The sequence below is a fragment of the Lissotriton helveticus genome, chromosome 9 (assembly GCF_964261635.1).
Source record: "Lissotriton helveticus chromosome 9, aLisHel1.1, whole genome shotgun sequence".
Lineage (NCBI taxonomy): Eukaryota > Metazoa > Chordata > Amphibia > Caudata > Salamandridae > Lissotriton > Lissotriton helveticus.
Window position 1 is genome coordinate 335,042,938 of NC_136070.1, and position 18,844 is coordinate 335,061,781.

Below are 18,844 nucleotides of genomic sequence, written 5' to 3' on the forward strand. Positions count from 1 at the left end.
CTATTGGCCGTTAAGGTCATCAAGACTGTATCGTCCGCGTAAGACAGTAATGGGACCTGTTTGCCTTCTATGCTTGGGCAGTCCAATTTCTTTTTTAACAAAAAGTGATCCAGTCCATTTGTGTATATTAAGAATAAAAATGAGGCCAAAATGCAACCCTGACCTACTCCCTCAGTAGAAACAATGGGCCTATTCTTCTCTCGCCCAGGACCAAAACGGATAGCTACAGTGGTAGATGCGTGTAGCCTGCGCAACAGGGTAATGATGCGTTCTTCGAAACCCATGCTTTCCATCAGTGTCCACAACTTCCCCCCGGTTCACTGTATCGAAGGCACTGTACAAGTCCATGAAGGCCAGGTGGATCGACCACCCCCACCCCCCGGCCTTCATGTACTTGCCCATAATCATGGACAAGTTGAGGCACTGTTCATTGGTTCCCAACCCTTTTCTGAAGCCGTATTGAGTATTAGATATGAATCCAGAGGCATTAGTCCATGACTCCGAATGTGCAAGTATTACCCTCCCCATAACCTTGCACGTAGCATCAATTAAAGAGTTCGGCCTGTAACATGTGGAGTCATTCCTGTTATCTTTTTTAAAAATCTGGACTACCACCACATTTCTCCATGATAATGGGATACGACCCACTATTACTGATTTTAAAACATTTGACTCCTTTACATTATTTCAAAGGATGCCGTTGATATCCACATGGTTCTCAATCTAGGAGAGGTTTCTTTTATCGCTCTTGTTGTTTTCCTAGTGATGCTGTTCAGCATTTATTGTTCTATTTCTTTTTCCTCCATTACTCTTCACTGGAGGTCTATTTTTTCAAAACCTGTTTCTCAGGATAGTTTCCTCGACGATCGGTGGGTACCCTTTATTCGTTGTTTGTGTTGCTGGGCCTGAGCACACTGTGTATGCGCCTTCCATTTGGTTTTGAGCCTGGACTATTTTCCTTAGTCCCTTTGCATTCCTCGATCTTATGGTGCATCCCCTTTTGGGGCTTCCTTTTTTACTGGTTCTATACCGTGTTCTCACTGTCTTATAGCTTTCTACTACTCCCTACTGGCTTCCCATAGTCCTCATGGAGATCAATCCTTTCGGTTAGCATCTTGCTTCACATACCATTTTCGGATAATCTTGTCCCTTTCTATCTTTTACACCCGCTTCTCCTATTTTGGGTTCTTTGGGGAGGTCATTTCGCAGCCCCTCTTCTTGCATAGTATTGCTTGTGTATCTTATTCTAAGATAGGAAATCTGCGGCTTGATGTTTCTGTCAGATGGACAAGTTACTTACCTTCAGTAACACCTTATTTGGTAGAGCAGGATCTAGCTGCAGATTCCTTATCGGCCCACCCATCCTCCGCGCTCTGTGAACCGAGGGCCCTGTTGTCTCCAAGATCCCCTCTTTGCATACTACTACAGTTCTTTCCCTTTGGCACACTGTTTCCAGAGACTGTTTCCTTAAATGGCTCCACATTGTTGGTACGAATATAGTCGCAGACGAAACTGACATCAACGCATCAGGGGAGGACTTGTATAGACTCCTTTGATGTCACATTCAAGAGACGATGTCGCTATGGAGTCGCTCGATGCCCTCTACCGATGCGCTCTACCGATGCGCAGAGGTACTGCTGAAAACAATTTGGTATCCAGTTTGGCGCTTAGGGAGTTTTCTAAGATAAGGAATCTGAGGCTAGATCCCGCCTCTACCAGATAAGGTGTTACCGCGTATGAGCTGTCTGTTCCAATACGTGTTTTCAGCTTACAGTGGGTTTAGAGCCTCCCTCACTTTAAATTGCTTGCTTCTTAGTTATTAGCTTATGTGGGCTTTAGTTCCTCTTTATGCGTTTGACCTTCTCCTGAAATATGGACACATTACTTGCATCCTTGCCCATTTTTGAGACCCTACTTAATTCTTTTTGTTTAAGCACTCTGCTAGTACATGTGTTTTGCAGGTGCCTTCCTCGCTTAATTCCTTCCTCTGCCACACTCATACTGCGCTTTCTCTGCCTGTGTGCTTCTCCTTGTCTCCCTTTGTGATGTGCTTGCCCTTGTGTACTTCTCTCTCTGCATTTCTTTATCATATGCGTGCTTTTCCCCCCACAGCTCCACGTTGCACTCTATTTGCTTACTTTCCCATACCCTCCATATTGCTTCCTTACCTTCCTGTTGGTTTTCCAGCCCGCCTTCCATGATTCCAACCCCCCTCCCCGCCCTCAGTGGTACTTCCCTCGCCTGCGTTGTTTCCCCCTACCAACTTCAGTCGATAAAATGTTTTTTAAAAAAGCATTTGATACATTTTGTAGGCATGTGCAGCAGTTTTGGTGTGTGTGTCTGTGTCTGTCTGTGTTTGTGTGTGGCTCTACAAAATGATGCAGCCAGCTGCATCATAGGATTTTTTTTTCCCAACTAGACTTATTGGCCTTACTAATCTTTGTTTTATTTCAAAAGGCTTTTTGTTACTGATTATATGATTACAATGTGGAATAACAGTATCCTTGAATCTATATATGTAGGAAATGTTGACTAATGCCAAGACTTTGCAGTGGTTAGTTTGATTTTATCTTACTTTTGTTGTCCGCTGAAACTATTCAACACAAATGCATGCACTTCATTTTCTCACAGGACTCTCCGTTCTATCAACATTATGAGCTGGATCTGAAAGACAAACCGCTGGGAGAAGGAAGTTTCTCAATCTGTCGAAAGTGCTTTCACAAGAAAACTAGCCAGGAATATGCTGTAAAAATTATAAGTAAACGGTATGTATTTTTATGAAATAACGGAAAGTAAACTAGCATTTACAAACTGTGGCTTGAATTGCAGTCGAGGTTCTTCATCCAGGTATGTTAAACAAAATCATGAGTCTAAATTAATTCCCAACTGCCATGTCGGACCTAAAAATGTTTTTCGAAATTATTTTAAAATAATCAAAGCCCATTGACTTTTCTTGGAAATGCACAGATTGAACACGGCCCCAATATTTCCCTCGATTGTGCACCGACCCACAGTAGTTAGCACTGTAGGCTCATTCCTTTTGCTTCGCCGACATAGAAGGACCACTCGAAAGCAACTCTTCGTGATTAAGCATTACACCAGGAATTTTCTGTACGAGCTGTAGTCTTGGCCGTTTCTGGAATTGCCACTGGTGACTTCACATTCCTCGGTGCTTAGGGTATTTTGCTCTGACCAGATTTGGTGGCTCTGCCTACCAGACACTGCAGATGTTTGGCGTGCTAAAGACATCTTGGGGTCATTAAGAAACCTGACCTAGGAATGCCTTCCTCCCGTTGCTTACCATTGTCTTTGTAGCTTGTAACTCACATCTTCTGGCTTTCTATGTGCTACCTTTATTCGCTTAGGCCGTCCCTCATGTTGCCCAAACCTGGTTTACGGTATTCTTCCACAAAGTCCCTTTTCGTAAACAAACCTGCAAACATTGTTCTTATCTTATCGCATTTGCTGTGCATTCAAAGAGAATAGTCAAATGACATGAGACAGTCCTAACATCTGGTCCAGGGACTGGTGGCCTGATGTCTTGGGTGCATGTCCATCCCCGGTCTCCCACAGGAAGAATTTGGGAGGTGTGGTAGATGCCTCCCTCTCCATGAACCTGCAGGTCCCCAGGACAGTGGCCACCTGCTTCGGGCTCATCCGGATTATAAGGAAGATCTCTCAGTTCCTCTCACTTGAAGCTCGTTGAATTTGGTGGTTGCATTAATACTGTCCAGACTGGATTATTGTAATGCCCTTTATTTGGGCATCAATAAAGGCCAGCTGCGACGTTTACAACTGGTGCAAAATGCCGCTGCCAGGTTGGTGATGGACATACCTTAACATAATTCGGTCTCGTCCTCCCTTAGGTCGCTGCACTGGCTCCCGGTGGACTGCAGAATCGTGTTTAAATCTCCCTGTCTCACTCATAATGCATATTATGGCCTGGGCCCTTGGGGCATAAAGACCATTTTTCAACAGTATGTGCCCGCCAGAACCCTGAGGTCAGCTAAAAAGAATCTCCTTGTTGTTCCTAGGGTTAAAAAGATGAGATGGGGCGGGAGGGCCTTTTCATTTGCGGCGGCAAATGTCTATAACTCTCTCACGGACTCTCTCTTGGGGCAACAAGAACACTCAGCTTTCCGTAAAGCACTGAAGACATGGTTGCTCCCCTGAAAGTCGGGTTAAGTAGGATTCGGTGCTGCCTGTATGGTGTCTGATTTTAGCGCCTTGAAGCCCTTGGCTAAGTTCGCGCTTTAAAAATCTTACATTCATTCATACATGATGTTTGCACACTGCGTCGACTAATTCTTTTTCATTGGATTGTTCTTCAGCACAGCGCCGCCTTTAACATGTTCTGCTGGCTCAGAGGACTGACTGAAAGTGGTCGGTGCTGGGTGATTGCTTCCCCTCGGCCTAGGGGGCAAACACTTATAGTTACTTTTAAAAAAATCCAAAATGGTCTCACATATATAGTTATATATGTGAGAGACTAGTCAGCGTGTTTTGATCTCGGTTGCTTACAAAAAGGAGTTTGTCGTAGTGAGGTCAAATGGTACATGGGCTTAGTGTGGAGGTTACTAAGTGAATGTGTGATAGTAGAAGGTGGATTACTGGACTGCTTGCAAAAATAGAGGAAATTTCAAGGCCTTCAGTCCGCTCACAGGGAGCATCGGTGTGAACCCCTTTTCTGTCCATCCTGCACCCCCAGTCATTGTAGCTACACTTCTGTCTCCCAGTGACTGCAATCTAACCCACCCCACTCAACCCCACTCCAATACACCCCACTTCCTCTCCAGTCTACCCCACTCTAATCTACCCCACTGCAAACTACCCCACTCCATTCCACTCAATCTACCTCCCTCTATTCCATCCGGTCCAACCCACTCCACTGTAATCTACTCCACTACATTCCACCCGAATCAACCCAACCCAACTCCACCCCAGTTTTTCTCACTCCACTCCAATCGACCCAACTCCACTCCAATCTACCCTGCTCCACTCTACCCCTCTCCTATCTATCCACTCCAGTCTACTCCACTCCGCTCTACCCCAATTTAGCATGCTCCATTCCATTGTACCCAAACTTCCCCACTCCACTTCACTCCAATCTGCCACACACCACTCAAATTTACCTGACTCCAGTCCAATCAAAACCACTCCACCCCACTACAATATACCCCACTCCAAACTACCCTACTCTAACCTATCCCACACCAAACTACCCCAATCTACCCCCACTCCATTCCGCCCTACTATAATCCATCCAATCTACCCCAACCCGCTCCACTCCAATCTACCCCACTCCACTCTAATTTACCCCAATCCATCCCACTCCTCCCCAATCTACCCCACTCTTGCCCACTCCACCCCACCTGTATCCCACTCCACTCTACCCCAAAATATCCTACTCCATTTTACACCAATATATCCCTCTACCCTCTACTCCAATCTACCCTACCCATATATAGCCAACTCCAGTCTACCTCAATCGACTCCACTTTAGTCTACCCCACTCCATCTCAATCTACCCCAACTCAATCTACCTCACTCCAATCTACCACACTAATCTACTCAACTCCCCCACTCCAATCTATCACAACCTACTCCACTCACTCCGTCATCTACCCCAATCCACCCCACTCTATTCTGCCCCCACACCTCTCTACAATAATCCACCCCACTCAACTCTACCCCAATCTACCCCATAACAGTGTATCCCACTAACCTTTAGCCATGCTGAATAGCAGCCACTGTGGTGTACAACATGGCTAAAACACCTTGCCAAAGCCAATAGCTCTCGCATAGGTGAGACCTTTAGAATTTGCCAATGCTTGTTCGGTCTGAAAAGTCTATGGCGAGCCAAACATGCACAGTCCTGGAATAGTATATCATTTCCCAAGGTCACTACTCTTCTGTCCCCACTAGGTAGACATCTGATTGTGATTCTTAGCACTGGAACACCTATGCAAGGGTTCGCCTATGAACGGGTAGTCGTTGCACCAATTTTCCAGTGCCCCAGCACAGAGGGTTGGGTTTCTTGCTGCATTGACTTAATAAACAGTACGAGAATGGAAATGTGCATCATTTACTACTTAAGAAGAAGCCCTGGATGCCTTGTTTAAAACTGTTCCATAGTTGCCTCCCCTTTTATTGCAGACGTCTGATGTTGGGGGAAATGTTTTTTTCTCCGCCTTTTCTTTTCTGCAAGATGTGAAACAGGCTTACCTCTAACACAGGAGTCTTCAATCCTTTTCTGTAAGAAGAGTTACTTATTGTTAGTGAAAATCATTGCAAACCACTAATATTAGTGGTGTACTAGTGACCACATCATGCAAGATTACATTATTTGCTGCTTATGCACGATTATCAACAGTGAAGACCCCAGTCCATCAGGGAGGGTTGCCAGCCAGCAGTAATATAAAACAAAAGTTTGCAATGCAATAGGTCTCGCATTATTAAAGTTTGAGGTATTGGCATTGCTAATAATAATGTAACACTAATCTTAAGTAGCAACAAAGTCAAAACTTACAGGACAAGCTGAACCGGTGTCCCCTTGACAATTCGTGTCTGCCCTCCAGGTACCGGATTCTAGTAAAGGAAATCCAATGTAATGAGCATGGCCTGTAAAAGAAAGTGCCAGATTGCTTTTCCGTTTTTTTATGGATACCATAAAATCTTGCAAAGATATTCTTCAGTCTTCCACATAGCACTTGTAAATAATTCACTCTTTTACTCACCAGTGTCCAGGAGCGGGGCGGTGCTGCCGAAAGCTCACAGATGGGTCATTTCTGCTCCCTGCTACGAGGAGAGGAGCTGCGCGCTCTGCTCGGGTCTGGCACTGCTGTTGTGGGAGGTGCTGCTTTCCAGGCGGAGGCTTCCACGGTGCCAATTGGAAGTACCATTCTGGGATGGTTCACACTTTCATGCTTACAGAGTGGGAAATATCCTGAGTCGCCTTTTTCTTGAGTCTTAAAACAGTGATGTAAGAGGGGGGATTTTTCCGTTTTTTATCTCTGATGCATAAATCTGTAATTATGGATGTCCCAGAGAGAGACGGACTGTGCTCGGACACCAAAGTACAAACGACGAATAAATAAAAATGCATTGCAGCACGTAACTGTCTCAGGATATTATCTATGCATGAATCAAAGTGCATGAGTTCGCTATTTTGACCTTTCGTTCTGACACTAGTAATCATATGTTCACACAAAGGAACGTTTTAAGCAGTGTGCGTCATCTCCAAGTGTGTCTCAAGTTTACATTCTGCGTTTACATACAGTGTGTGCGATGACATAATAACCTGCATATCAGGTCTCTGACCGGATAAACACAAAAAACTGCGTAGATGCCAGTACATTTTCGAAAAGTATGTTTTGTTTAGAACCTCATTTTGTTTATTGCTTATGTCTGAATTAAACTCAACATGGTGAGGTCACTGGTAACTCGCTTGGCAGCTATGCATGGCTGGTCACTTCAGCTGGCCCTAGATTCTTTAAGACATCGCCTAGTTCAAGATAAAGCGCAAATACACTAGACTGTTTGTTGTTCTTGTACCCTGGAACACGGAGCTGCCCCCGAGTGTCACGGGGTGTCAGCACACCGTAGTCGGGGCGAGTATGTGAGGATATGGGTCTCCAGAGCAGTGGTTTACTGTCTCTGTGCGGGAAGCAGTCAACTTTAAGCAGAAGGTGCCTTTTAAGGGAAAGGCTCGCCTTCACGTCCGTGCCAGCACAGACCTGGTTATAGCATCATGTTTAAAGGGAGACAAGCAGCTCACAGTGAAGCGCACTCGCTGCGCAAATACAAGGGGTACCATTTACAATGGGATAGTACCTTTGGTTATCTATCATATGTGGGGTTAATGCACGTAGTTAGATCACCAGGGTACTGTGCACCACAGGACTGGTACTCAATGCCACATCATTACAGAGCTGAAATGCATGAAGATCAGCATTATTTATTAACTTATTAATGCCCTTCTTAAGAGTTAACCAAGCTTGATGGTATCTGTAAGTTCCACACAAACACTCTTGTTTATAGCACTGATGAACAGGGCGCATTTTTTACACACATAATACACAAGGCCCATGGGAGATTTTAATATCGGGTAACTAAACATGGGACCTTCATTTTAAAGCCAATACACCTAGGACCCTTTATTATAGTGCTCACACGAGTGTCTGCTTTTTGAGAGAGCTCCTACATCCGCAAGCTTCGATCCTAGAGCTAATGCACACGGGAGCCTTCGGAATATACAGCTAATGCATGTGCCAGGTTCCGTCATACAGCTAATGTATACAGAGCCTCCGGAATATAGTGATGCACATGCCAGATTCCGTCATACATCTAATGCACATAGGTGCCTCCGGAATACAGCTGATGCACGCGCCAGCTTCCGTCAACCAGCTAATGCACACGGGGTCCACCGGAATAAAGCTGATAATGCATGTGCCAGCTTCCATCATACAGATAATGCACACGGGGTCCACCGGAATACAGCTGATGCTGCATGTGCCAGCTTCCGTCATACAGGTAATCCACATGGGGGCCTCCGGAATACAAGCTTCCATCGTAGAGCTAAGGCACTAATAGAGCGTTCACAACGTGCAAATCGCTAAGACCCAAAACAGAAGAGAGGACGCACCCGTATATCACCATCCTTCCCTTAATTTCAACCAACTCCAAACGAGAGAGAGTCAGACACCAAGAGTGTGTATTGAACACCAAGACGCAGCTATTTAATTACACGAAACATCGGTCAAGGAATAGAAGGGCAATTACATACAACCAAGATAAGAAAAGCAGGAAAGCATCACACGGATTAGATGGCACACCAAGTGCCACAACATATAAAATAGAAATTAAAAATATATATGCCCACCTCTCTTTCCTTCTTTCATTTACTTGCTTCCCTATGAAATGGATCAAAAAAAGAAGAAGCCAGCGAGTGGTGTGCACGCGCCACAGCGAGATATGTGGTTTCAATTATCGCGCCCGTGTCTGGGCACGATAATTGAAACCACATGGCTTTGGTGCGCTTAATAAACCCCAATAGGCAATGGGCAGAGCATTCCGCCCGCCTTTAGCCAATTGCGTGCTGTCTTTCATTCCAAGAGGCACACAAAGTCCGATAGCATCGCACAAAAGGAAAAGCACACGCACGAGCGTGTGTGTTTCCTAGGTCGATTTTCAAACCCCCTCAAAGAGGTCTCTCGCTGCGCAAGCAGTGCTGCGCACTGCAACGCAGGCGCGAGACCTAAAAAGGCGTTATCAGTTTGGAATGCCTATACATGGCTAATACAAAACACCCGTAGCTGTAGTACACCAAGTTTGTAAAAAGCCTTCGCAACACAGCAGTTTCTGTCATATGGCATGATAAGTTTTCACTACTTCTCAAATCCGTCCACCCTGGTTACATTTTGGTTTTAATTCATGAGGTGAGGCATCTGCAGGTAGAAGTATCTATTAAATGAACAGTTGATTATCTTCTGTAACAATCTTTCTACTGGATACTCTTTCTGCCTGCTGATTTCTCACCATTATTGCCCACCTCCCGCTCCGAGTTGTGGTTGTCATGGTGTTTCTTGCTGATTTTTATGCATATCCTTGCTGCTCTTTGCGTTGTTCCGTCTCTGGAAAAAGCTTGAGAACTGGCGTCAGTGTGCCAAATCACGCATTATATGGCTCTGTAATGTCATGTCTGGAGGCGAGATAGAGATTTGGTCCCACCTGCTGGCTCATAAGAACTATTTAATGTTTCCAGATTGAGTATATAATGGCACCTTCAAGGATTTATGAGGTGAACAATCTGCAGGCAAAGAGAGTATCCACCAGAAAGCTGCTTACCACCATAAATACTCACAGAAAACCTCAGCAACAACTAACTCCTCAGCACCATGCAGTCTGGATTTGGGTACAACCACAGCACAGACAACATCTGAATGATCCACTACATAGGAGACACTGCAGCCCTCATTCTTCTGGACCTTTCTGCAGTATTTGACAAGGTCTTGCATCCCATCCTCATCAGGCCCCTGCCCAAAATCGCCCTCCTAGGTCCCGCTCTGAACTGGATCGGCTTCTTCTAAATAGATAGAACTCAAATTGCCTGCCTGGCACCTTACTCCTCGGAAGCCACACCCTCTGCAATGTACACATGATCCCTCTGTCTAACATCATCCCTACACACTACATCAATATTCTCTCCGACATGACGACCCACAACTCATACTCTCCCACTCAGATAAGACCCCAACACAAGAAACAAGTTCACAGCCGGCATGACCAAAGTCTCTAACTGGATGAATGCCAACTGTCTCAAGCTCAACACTGATAAGACAGAAGTACTGATCTTTGACAAGAACACCTCAGCAAGGGACTTCAACTGGTGGCTGGCCAAACTAAGGCCCATACCCAGCACCTCGCCAGGAACTTCGGAATAATCATTGACAGAAAACTGAACATGACCGCACAATCCAACACAGTCACTGCATCCAGCTTCCACACCCGAAAAGATGCTGAGGAAGATCTTCAAATGGCTCCCAAGCATCACCAGAAAAACTGTCACTCATGCTGTACTCACCAGCATGTTGGACTACGGGTACACTCTCTATTCTGGGATCACTAAGCAACTCACTAGAAAATTGCAAACCATCCAGAACTCTACTACCATTAGCCTCTTCAACTTCCGACACCAGATTCACATCACATCACACCTCAGAGTGCTCCACTGGCTAATGATACGCAATCATGCTAATTTCCAACTCCTCACACATTCATTCAAGGAATTGCACAACTTAGGCTTCACCTACATGAACAGCTACATTATCTTCCACCAACCACCCAGACTTCTCCACTCCTACTCGTACACATCAAATGCATATGCTGAACCAGATCAGGGGGACGTGTTCCTTTACATTGCTCTTAATGCACAGAATGGCCTCCCACTCCACATCAAAGCTTAATCCTCTCTTCTTGAAGCCGACCTGGTTTGTCAATGAACCAACCTAACATAGGCCGGCTAAGTGCATACACCCGCACAATGCCAGGATACCCTCGCGAATGATAGTGCGCTATAACATAAATAACTTTTTTCTGACCTAGGGCCCTATGTATCAAGCCTTTTTCCCATTTGCAAATGGGAAGATTCTCAGAAACGGCCTGTTTACGATTTGAAATAAGCCTTTTGGGATGTATCATCCTAAAAGGCCATCTCAAAATAGAGAATTGTAAAATTTGCGATTATCTATTTTGCGAATGCAATTAAGGAATTGCAAATTGCGATTCCTTAAATACAATTCTGGAAGCACCAGAAATTTGCTGTTTGGCCTTAAGGAATTGCAAATTACCACCAACTTCAAGTTGGTGGTAATTTGCTATTTTCTTTTAATAAGCACTTTGTTGATTTTTGTAACCGCTTCGCCGCGGCAGACATTCCACAGCGGTGTGGAAAAAAATGATGCATGCGCAGTTGAACGGCCACCGGCTGTCCTCCGCACATGCCCACCGTGACGGCGGCCGTCCGACGCATGGAAAATGTTAAAAGTGCCATATGTCGCACATACATGCCCTTAGGGCATGTATGTGCGCAAAATGTGCACACATGCATATTTCAGGGGTGCAACAGGTTGTCCTTTTGGCACCCTTGAAATTGCTTTCTCAATTTGCGATTCTCTAATTGGTAATCGCAAATTGAGAATGTCTTCCAATTCATTCCTATGGGCCTCCTAGCTCATAGGAATGAATTGGAAGGTATTCCTTAATTGCGAATCTCAATTTGCGAATCGCAAATAAGGAATATGTAGGATTCGCCAAAATTTTAGCAAATCCTACATACATTGCATTTTGCGATTCTCTAATTGTGATTCGCTAAAAATCGCAATTTGAGAATCGCAAAACTCTTTGTTGGTACATATGGCCCCTAATCCCTTATGTTGCCTTTTTGAGTGCGTGCTCTTCCTTGCTTAAGTCAAGTTTCATGTTGTCAGTATTAAGCTGCTTCCGTAGGTAGAGTGCATGCGCTGATGGTGAAACGAGACCGATGATGCACCTGGCATGCAAATGTTTGTCGTTTCCTGTGGAATTTGTGGATGCATGTAGCGTGAGTCAAGTTTTCTCGCTTTGTTCAGTGTCCATTTGAGTTTTGCTGTGCATGTCTGGTACTTTGATTCCTGGGTATCCTCCTATAATTGCCATTAGGGTTTGGGCATTTGTTCAGTGCTACATCAGTACCTTGTTTGCTCTTTCAACTTACTTTTTGTAAGGTATGTCTTTTCCCTTTGTTGGCTGTGGTGAATGCGTGATCTTTCTAGGTAGCTATAGTTTGCTGTTTGTCCTGTTTTTCTTCTATCCAAAGGCCTGTCTATTCTTTTGTTTCAGTGAGTTTTTGTAGTTTTGAGGAGTTTTCCATGGGTCTGTCCACAGACTGTTATGACCTGTTTGTCTTTTTTGTTTGTATAAAACGTTGTATGTCACTCTGCTGTCTCAGTTTAGTATCTTTCCATAGTTTGAATGTAAGGAGGAAGCAACATGTGTCTTTGTGGCCCTTTGTTTAACCCCTACCGCGCTACCGCGTTTTCCCGCTGTGCGCTGAAAAAAAAAATGGCTTGTTTATGACAAAGCCAGCTCGTCATCCGCGTAGCGCAGGTAACGCCCATGACGAGCTGGCTTTGTCATCAGCACTGAAGGGGTTAAGCCTTGGCCTGCTCTGCTCATAACATCCTTTAGTGTAGTCTGTATTCTGTGGCCTCTCAACTATGTTCCCGCAACTGGCATTAGAGCTGTGATACTAGGGTCTAAGCAGGAGAATCTGGCCTGCTCCTGCTGCAGGTTACCTAGAGGATTAACCTTGATCTATAAATGTATCCCCTGCCAGCAATTATATATCATAAACCTCTAAATGTCAACTGTCCTGATCCTAGTCTCCATCTCTGACGGCTTCCTTCCCATTACAGTAGTTTTGTGATGAGGAGACCATTCTTATTAGTCTGTAATTGCCAGAATTCTTCATTACGTGGTCTTCTAGTCCCCAGTAAAGCCCCTGATGTTTCAAATACCAAACTGCCTGGATTCTACACCTTTGGGTTAAATTATAATGCTGCAAACAGACATAATTATACATTATTTGGCTGCAAGTCAATTATGAAGAAATAAAAACTTGACACTTTATTTCATTATTATTTTTGGGCAAAGTCATACTCCAGGTTTCTCCAGTTTTAAATGTATTTACATAATTCGTTTCCTGTTCACTTTCTGATGTTCCAGGGCCAGTATTGAGAGTGTCTTCACTCCCCTTTTCCTTACCAAAGCCTAATAGAGATACCATTACTTTTTAAACATATGCAGTTTTATTCTCTGCCCTGCTTTCATTTGAATTGATACAATATCTGATCCTGGGTTAGTGATTTCATTTTCAATTAATTTGACATTTTTTTATGACACAATTTCTAATATATCTCCTAGTTAACTCTCTGATTTGTCTGAAGTTGAGTCTTTGATTTTATTGACTTAAAAAACAATGATAGCATGATTTATGCATCTCCTATTTTCTCCTCCCAGTATGGAAGGACAGCGATGAACTTTGCTATTAGTTAATGAATCTAGAACAGATCCCTTTATAGAGAAGGAATTGTAAGGGAATTACGCAGACTTAGAAATGATCCTCCCTTCATGAAGCCATGGGGAAATTGCAGGCAACTGAAAATAAGCTTTTCTGTAGGCTTTTAGCTATCCCCAAATCTACTTCAAGCCTTGTCTCACACAGCAAATTGGGCACAGGCTTTCAGGAAGACCAAGTAAAAATGGCTCCTCTTTGGGTTAAAATATGGAGCAACCTGATACTAGTTTTTCCGCGAGCGTCCTGGGGGATTGCCCAAACCTAAGCAACAGCAGTTCCATCCCATCGTTGGCATACGTCAAGAACACTTTATCCGATCTGGATTTAAGAGTACTTTTTGATTCCCCAGAAAGTTTTGGGCCTCAAAATAAAGCCTTGGTAAAACAGAAATTTCTCTTGCACAAAGAGGAGGCCAAAATAGAGAGATCGTTAGATGTGGCCTCAGTCCTCAACTAAGTTAATCTCCACCATCTCTGGGATGGAGCCTTACCTAAAATGGGTTGAAAACTCAGAATATAGATTCTACCTTACTAGGCTAAGACGAAATACGATCCCTTTACTGGTCACCTTTCCCCGTGCAGGATCCTGGTCTGCATCTCTGTCATGCTGTCCATGTGACGATTTTCTTCCCAATCCACGGTGCCCTTTAAGCCCTTTTGCACTTTGTACCGCACTATGAGATCCCACTGTTCACTTCCAATTTTAAAGCATGAGCATTTTACATCCTACCAAGAAGGGAGGATCTAGCAACACATTAGCCTCCCCTACAATCTGCTTTGTTGTTCTTAATTATATTTCTAGTGCTATTAAATTGAGAAAGAGATATGCTTATCAAAAAGCCACATTTTTTCTTTTAATCATTATGGATTTCTTGGTAATGTTCGAGGCTTATATTTATTTATTTTTCTGCACTTAATGTATTTTTACATTGTGCTTTTATAGTCAACATCTTAGACGAGTAAAGATTATTGAAACGAAACGGACCACCTTTTAGACTTGATATGAAATAAGAAAGACAGTGAAATTGAATCAGGGGGAGGGGGAAGGTTTTTCACCACAAAATGTGTTCTTGACCGTCTTCAAAAGGTTTAAATAGCCGTCTATGCTTCCTTAGGCCCTGGGCCAAAATTCCACGATTGTGTATGGGAATCAAACAAACAAATTTTGCTTGTGTCAATATTATATATCTTTGCACATAAGCTAATAATGAGAAAACAGTGGTTCAAATAGTTGTATAAACAAATTCCATATTGTAAATATTAAAAAAAAAATAAGCCATACCGATTTTGCACTCATTTTTCTGCCTTCATAATTGGAAACAGAGCAAACTTAGTTTCTTCTTTTTTATTTTAAAAGTGGGCAGGCATATCTGTTCTATTTCTCATTCTTAATATACACAAAAACAGGTTTATGTAAAATATACTGGAGAAAAAATGTTTGCTCTATTTTCCTTAAGACTAGCAGTGATTAAAGAGCATTTGCTCAATAAATACACTAGTCTGGGGATTATATAATTTGGTGATTTCTGTCAACAAATAAATTCTGCCGCAAAGCACCTGTTGTGAATACATATTTTGAATATATCTTGATCAAGCTGCTTATTTTGCCCAAATGTGAATCCCCCAGTTCTATAGGAAAACTTCACTTTAAGTATATCTGTGCTCAACAATTGGAGAGGAATTTATATCTTGGTCCACGTTCCACTTTGACATTTCAGGATCAGGAAGCCAGAAGATGAATGCCTTCTGTTCAACATTTTATTAATACAAACAGAACAAAACTATTATCTCCAAAGTTTTACCGGCTAGCAAATACTGCTCACATACGCCACAAATAAAGTGTATTATTAGCTTACGAGAACAGCATTACAGCGAGCCAGATATTTCCTATGGCTTATGAAGAGATTCATGAAGCTGGTATTTTATGAAGGGCAGCCTTTATGAAGGCTTTATGAAGATGATTATGAGCAATGGCAGTCTTTATTCTATCCTGTCATGAACTCTTTGGAGGTTCATCTTTTCCTCATTCTTTCGAAGTTGTTTTATAATCAATGAGGAGCATTAGAAGACCTGTGAGGCTATTCCATGGTTAAGGGAGGATGAACTTAGTTTGCTGATTAAATTGTCCATCGTACTTCTCAACTGGGAAAAGTGTTTCTCTTTTTTTGTTTTTTTACAATGAGCTTCATTGTCTTTTGAACTTCATTTAGGTTCATACATTGCTTCATGTGTTCTTTGTTGCAATGAAATTATCATTTTGTGGGAGAGTATTCTAAGTTCTAAGAACATGTGTTCTTCTTTCAGCTAAGAACCTTAATTTCTAAGATCACTTCTTATCATTATCTGCAAATGTAAATGTATTAGGCAATGTGGAATTGTAAGGCAGTGTATTAAAGTGAGAAATGACTTAATACATTACATAACGTAGTCTCTTTTATTATTTAGATGCAGGTTGCTACCTACAGTTTTTATGTATGTTTAAACATTGTAATTATCAAAATTGAATAAGTCTGGCATAGGAGTGCGCAAATAGCTGGCATTGAAGAGGTTAAATGAACTTGCTTAATTTGCGTATGGTGGTCCTGTGCACAGCAAAGGCTTCTTTAAATACCTGCAACTTGGAAACCTTTGTTTCAAATGCTTCTTTGTATTCCATCAGTTGTGAACACCAAAGGATATTAAAATCCAAGTTCTTACTGTTAGACACTTAGACAATGATGACTGACAAGCGAGGCCAGGTTTAATCTGCACGTCTCTGCTGGTGGTAATAATTGATTGTTGCAAATCGTTTTCAGGTCTGTCTATGCTTTTATAGTATCTCTGTGTATGAAGGATAGAGGAGGACACTTTCAGTGTATGACACCCACCAATTCCTGTGATCGTGCTTTTCCTCATTTTGATAGCACATTGTAAATTGTCGTCATACATCAATTGGCTCTGAATGTCTTAAATGATAGAGGCTGAATAGGCTCATCCATTTTACCAACGGTTGCTACTCAAATGATAGTTGGCATCTGAGCCTCACAAACATATGGTAGCAGAGATAAACTGGTCTTGAGAAGAGTCCCTACTAGCACAAAGACATATTCAGCAGTGGACTATAAAAAGTGATTCCTTTTAGCCCCCTGTTATTTCTGGAGTTTGCTAAAGGTTTGTGTCACTTATTGGTTACTTTTAAAGCACTGACAGAGAGAAAACATATGTAGCATAATGAACGGATGTTTCAGTCTAATCGGGTAGAGTAATAGTGCCCAATATTTTCAAGTTGACAACCTGTTCTGTGTTCAGTTCCATTTTCAGGATGGAACTACTTGTGTTCCCAGTGGTTTCCTGAAACCCTTTGTCAGTCTGTCATCAATCAAAACTATCCATTAAGTGTACATTTAGCAGTAAGTACTGCACATGTTTTTGGTGGATGTCTCTACAGGTTGCATAAAACAGAGGTCAGGTTTCTGTGAGGCTCTTGCAAGCAAAGGTGTGTCGTTTTGAAGGATTCACTTCTGTTTCTTTCAGTGAGATTCTCTATTTCATTAGGGTGTTTTGGGACGGAACTGGACTTTTGTGCGTTTTCAAAATTACCCGAGAACTGATGTATTCCAGTGCACTTTGTTTGGTGCCATAGAGTTCTCAACTGTGATCTAAATGTCCTTACTTCTATTTCTTACATATGATTCTGTCTTTTTTAATGCCCCATAGCAGTTCCCATACGTTACAGAAGGCAACATTATAAGGCAGTTTAAAGAAATTCCTGGATACAACTCTTAGTTAAAATTTCTTACCTTATTGTTTTGTAAGTTTGTGAATCGAAGCTTGGATTCAGCGTTGCATGTCTTTACTCCATCCACCAGGAGACATACTTTTTTAAAAGGTTGAGTCTCCAAATTTCAATTGGAAGTTGGAGCAAGTGTGCAAGTGCAATGATGAATTCATGCCTAATTCATTCAAGTTACATTGGTGTCATATAACATGTATATGTTTTTGTATTCTATCTTCAAAGCTGACTAAGATATCGGTATGTAAGCTTCAAACTCTGTTTGAGTAGTTAGCTTTTATGTTTAGTATAAGACAATCTCCTTCTAGCCAGGGAGTGGTTTGAACCAGTAGTTTTTCAAAGCTACTACCCAAATAATTGTGTTTGCAGTCTTTACTGTAGTCTCTTTTAGAATGACTTGCCACATAGTATGTTACTAAAGGGGCGACATCCATATTACAAAGAAACACAATTGTATCCTAGAAGAAGAGCTTATGTATATATATATTCAAATCACAGCTTGAATTTACTTTGGGGGATGTATTGTGTTTTTCATTAAGTGTCTCTCTTCATATTGTAGCATGGAAACCAACACACAAAAAGAAGTAGCAGCTTTGAAACTGTGTGAAGGACACCCCAACATAGTGAAGCTGTATGAAATTTACCATGATCAGGTATAGTCAACACATACATCCACTTTGATGTTTATCTTGTTAATTATGTTTTGTGTACAGGAGAGATCTCACATAAAGGCAGGGTATCTGAGTGCTGAGAACATAACAATAAGAAAAAGCAAATAGCTTTTTAAGTAAAATGATTTGTTGGCTACTTGAAAGAACATAAAATATGTATATTATTTGGTGTGCCTTAAAATTATCCTCCGGTATCTTTAACAACATCTATCTGTTACTACAGTTGTAACATAGACCTAAGTAAAGTTCATTATCCTTGTCTGAACGGTACCCACAGAATTATGTTTCCCATGGCTAACACTATATCTTTATCTCCTTGGTTTATCTTTGTTCCGTTTTAAGCACTCTACCTTAGTTTTATGTGTTTTATTAAGTTTCATAGATATTGTACAAAGTTGGCGACCAGTATAATCATAGGCACAGTGATATTTCCCAACTAGTCATGTGGTGGATATCAGCTGAACATGTCATTACAGCCGTCAGCCCCTACCAATGTTTAGAATCAACATGAAAAACACATGAACAATTAAACAGTTAATGACAGTTTTAATGCAACTGGGAAAACTGCTTTTGCGTGACTGTGTGGTGGGTGTGTGTGTGAGATTGCCTGGGTGCAGGGCGTCGCAGCAGGTCACCCACCAGGGGTGGGGGTTATTAGCAAACAATGCTGGAGGGGGGGCTGTAGTCCAATTTTTATGTCAATGTGTGCTTGGGAGGGTGGGAGGGGAGTGAGCGAGAGCACGTGTCCCATGGAGGCTCAGTGGTGGGGTTGTAAGAGTTCGGTGGG

The 18,844-nt window shown here is 42.5% G+C and overlaps 1 protein-coding gene across 2 annotated transcripts in view; it reads left to right on the forward strand.

Moving 5' to 3' along the window:
- Positions 1-18,844, forward strand: part of RPS6KA5 (ribosomal protein S6 kinase A5) — a 628,800-nt gene that overhangs the window by 475,670 nt on the left and 134,286 nt on the right. For both annotated transcript variants that reach the window (XM_078660052.1, XM_078660053.1), the window contains exons 11-12: positions 2,632-2,765; positions 17,946-18,039. In XM_078660052.1, coding sequence (XP_078516178.1) covers positions 2,632-2,765; positions 17,946-18,039 — 228 coding nt within the window. The remainder of the gene's footprint in view (positions 1-2,631; positions 2,766-17,945; positions 18,040-18,844) is intronic.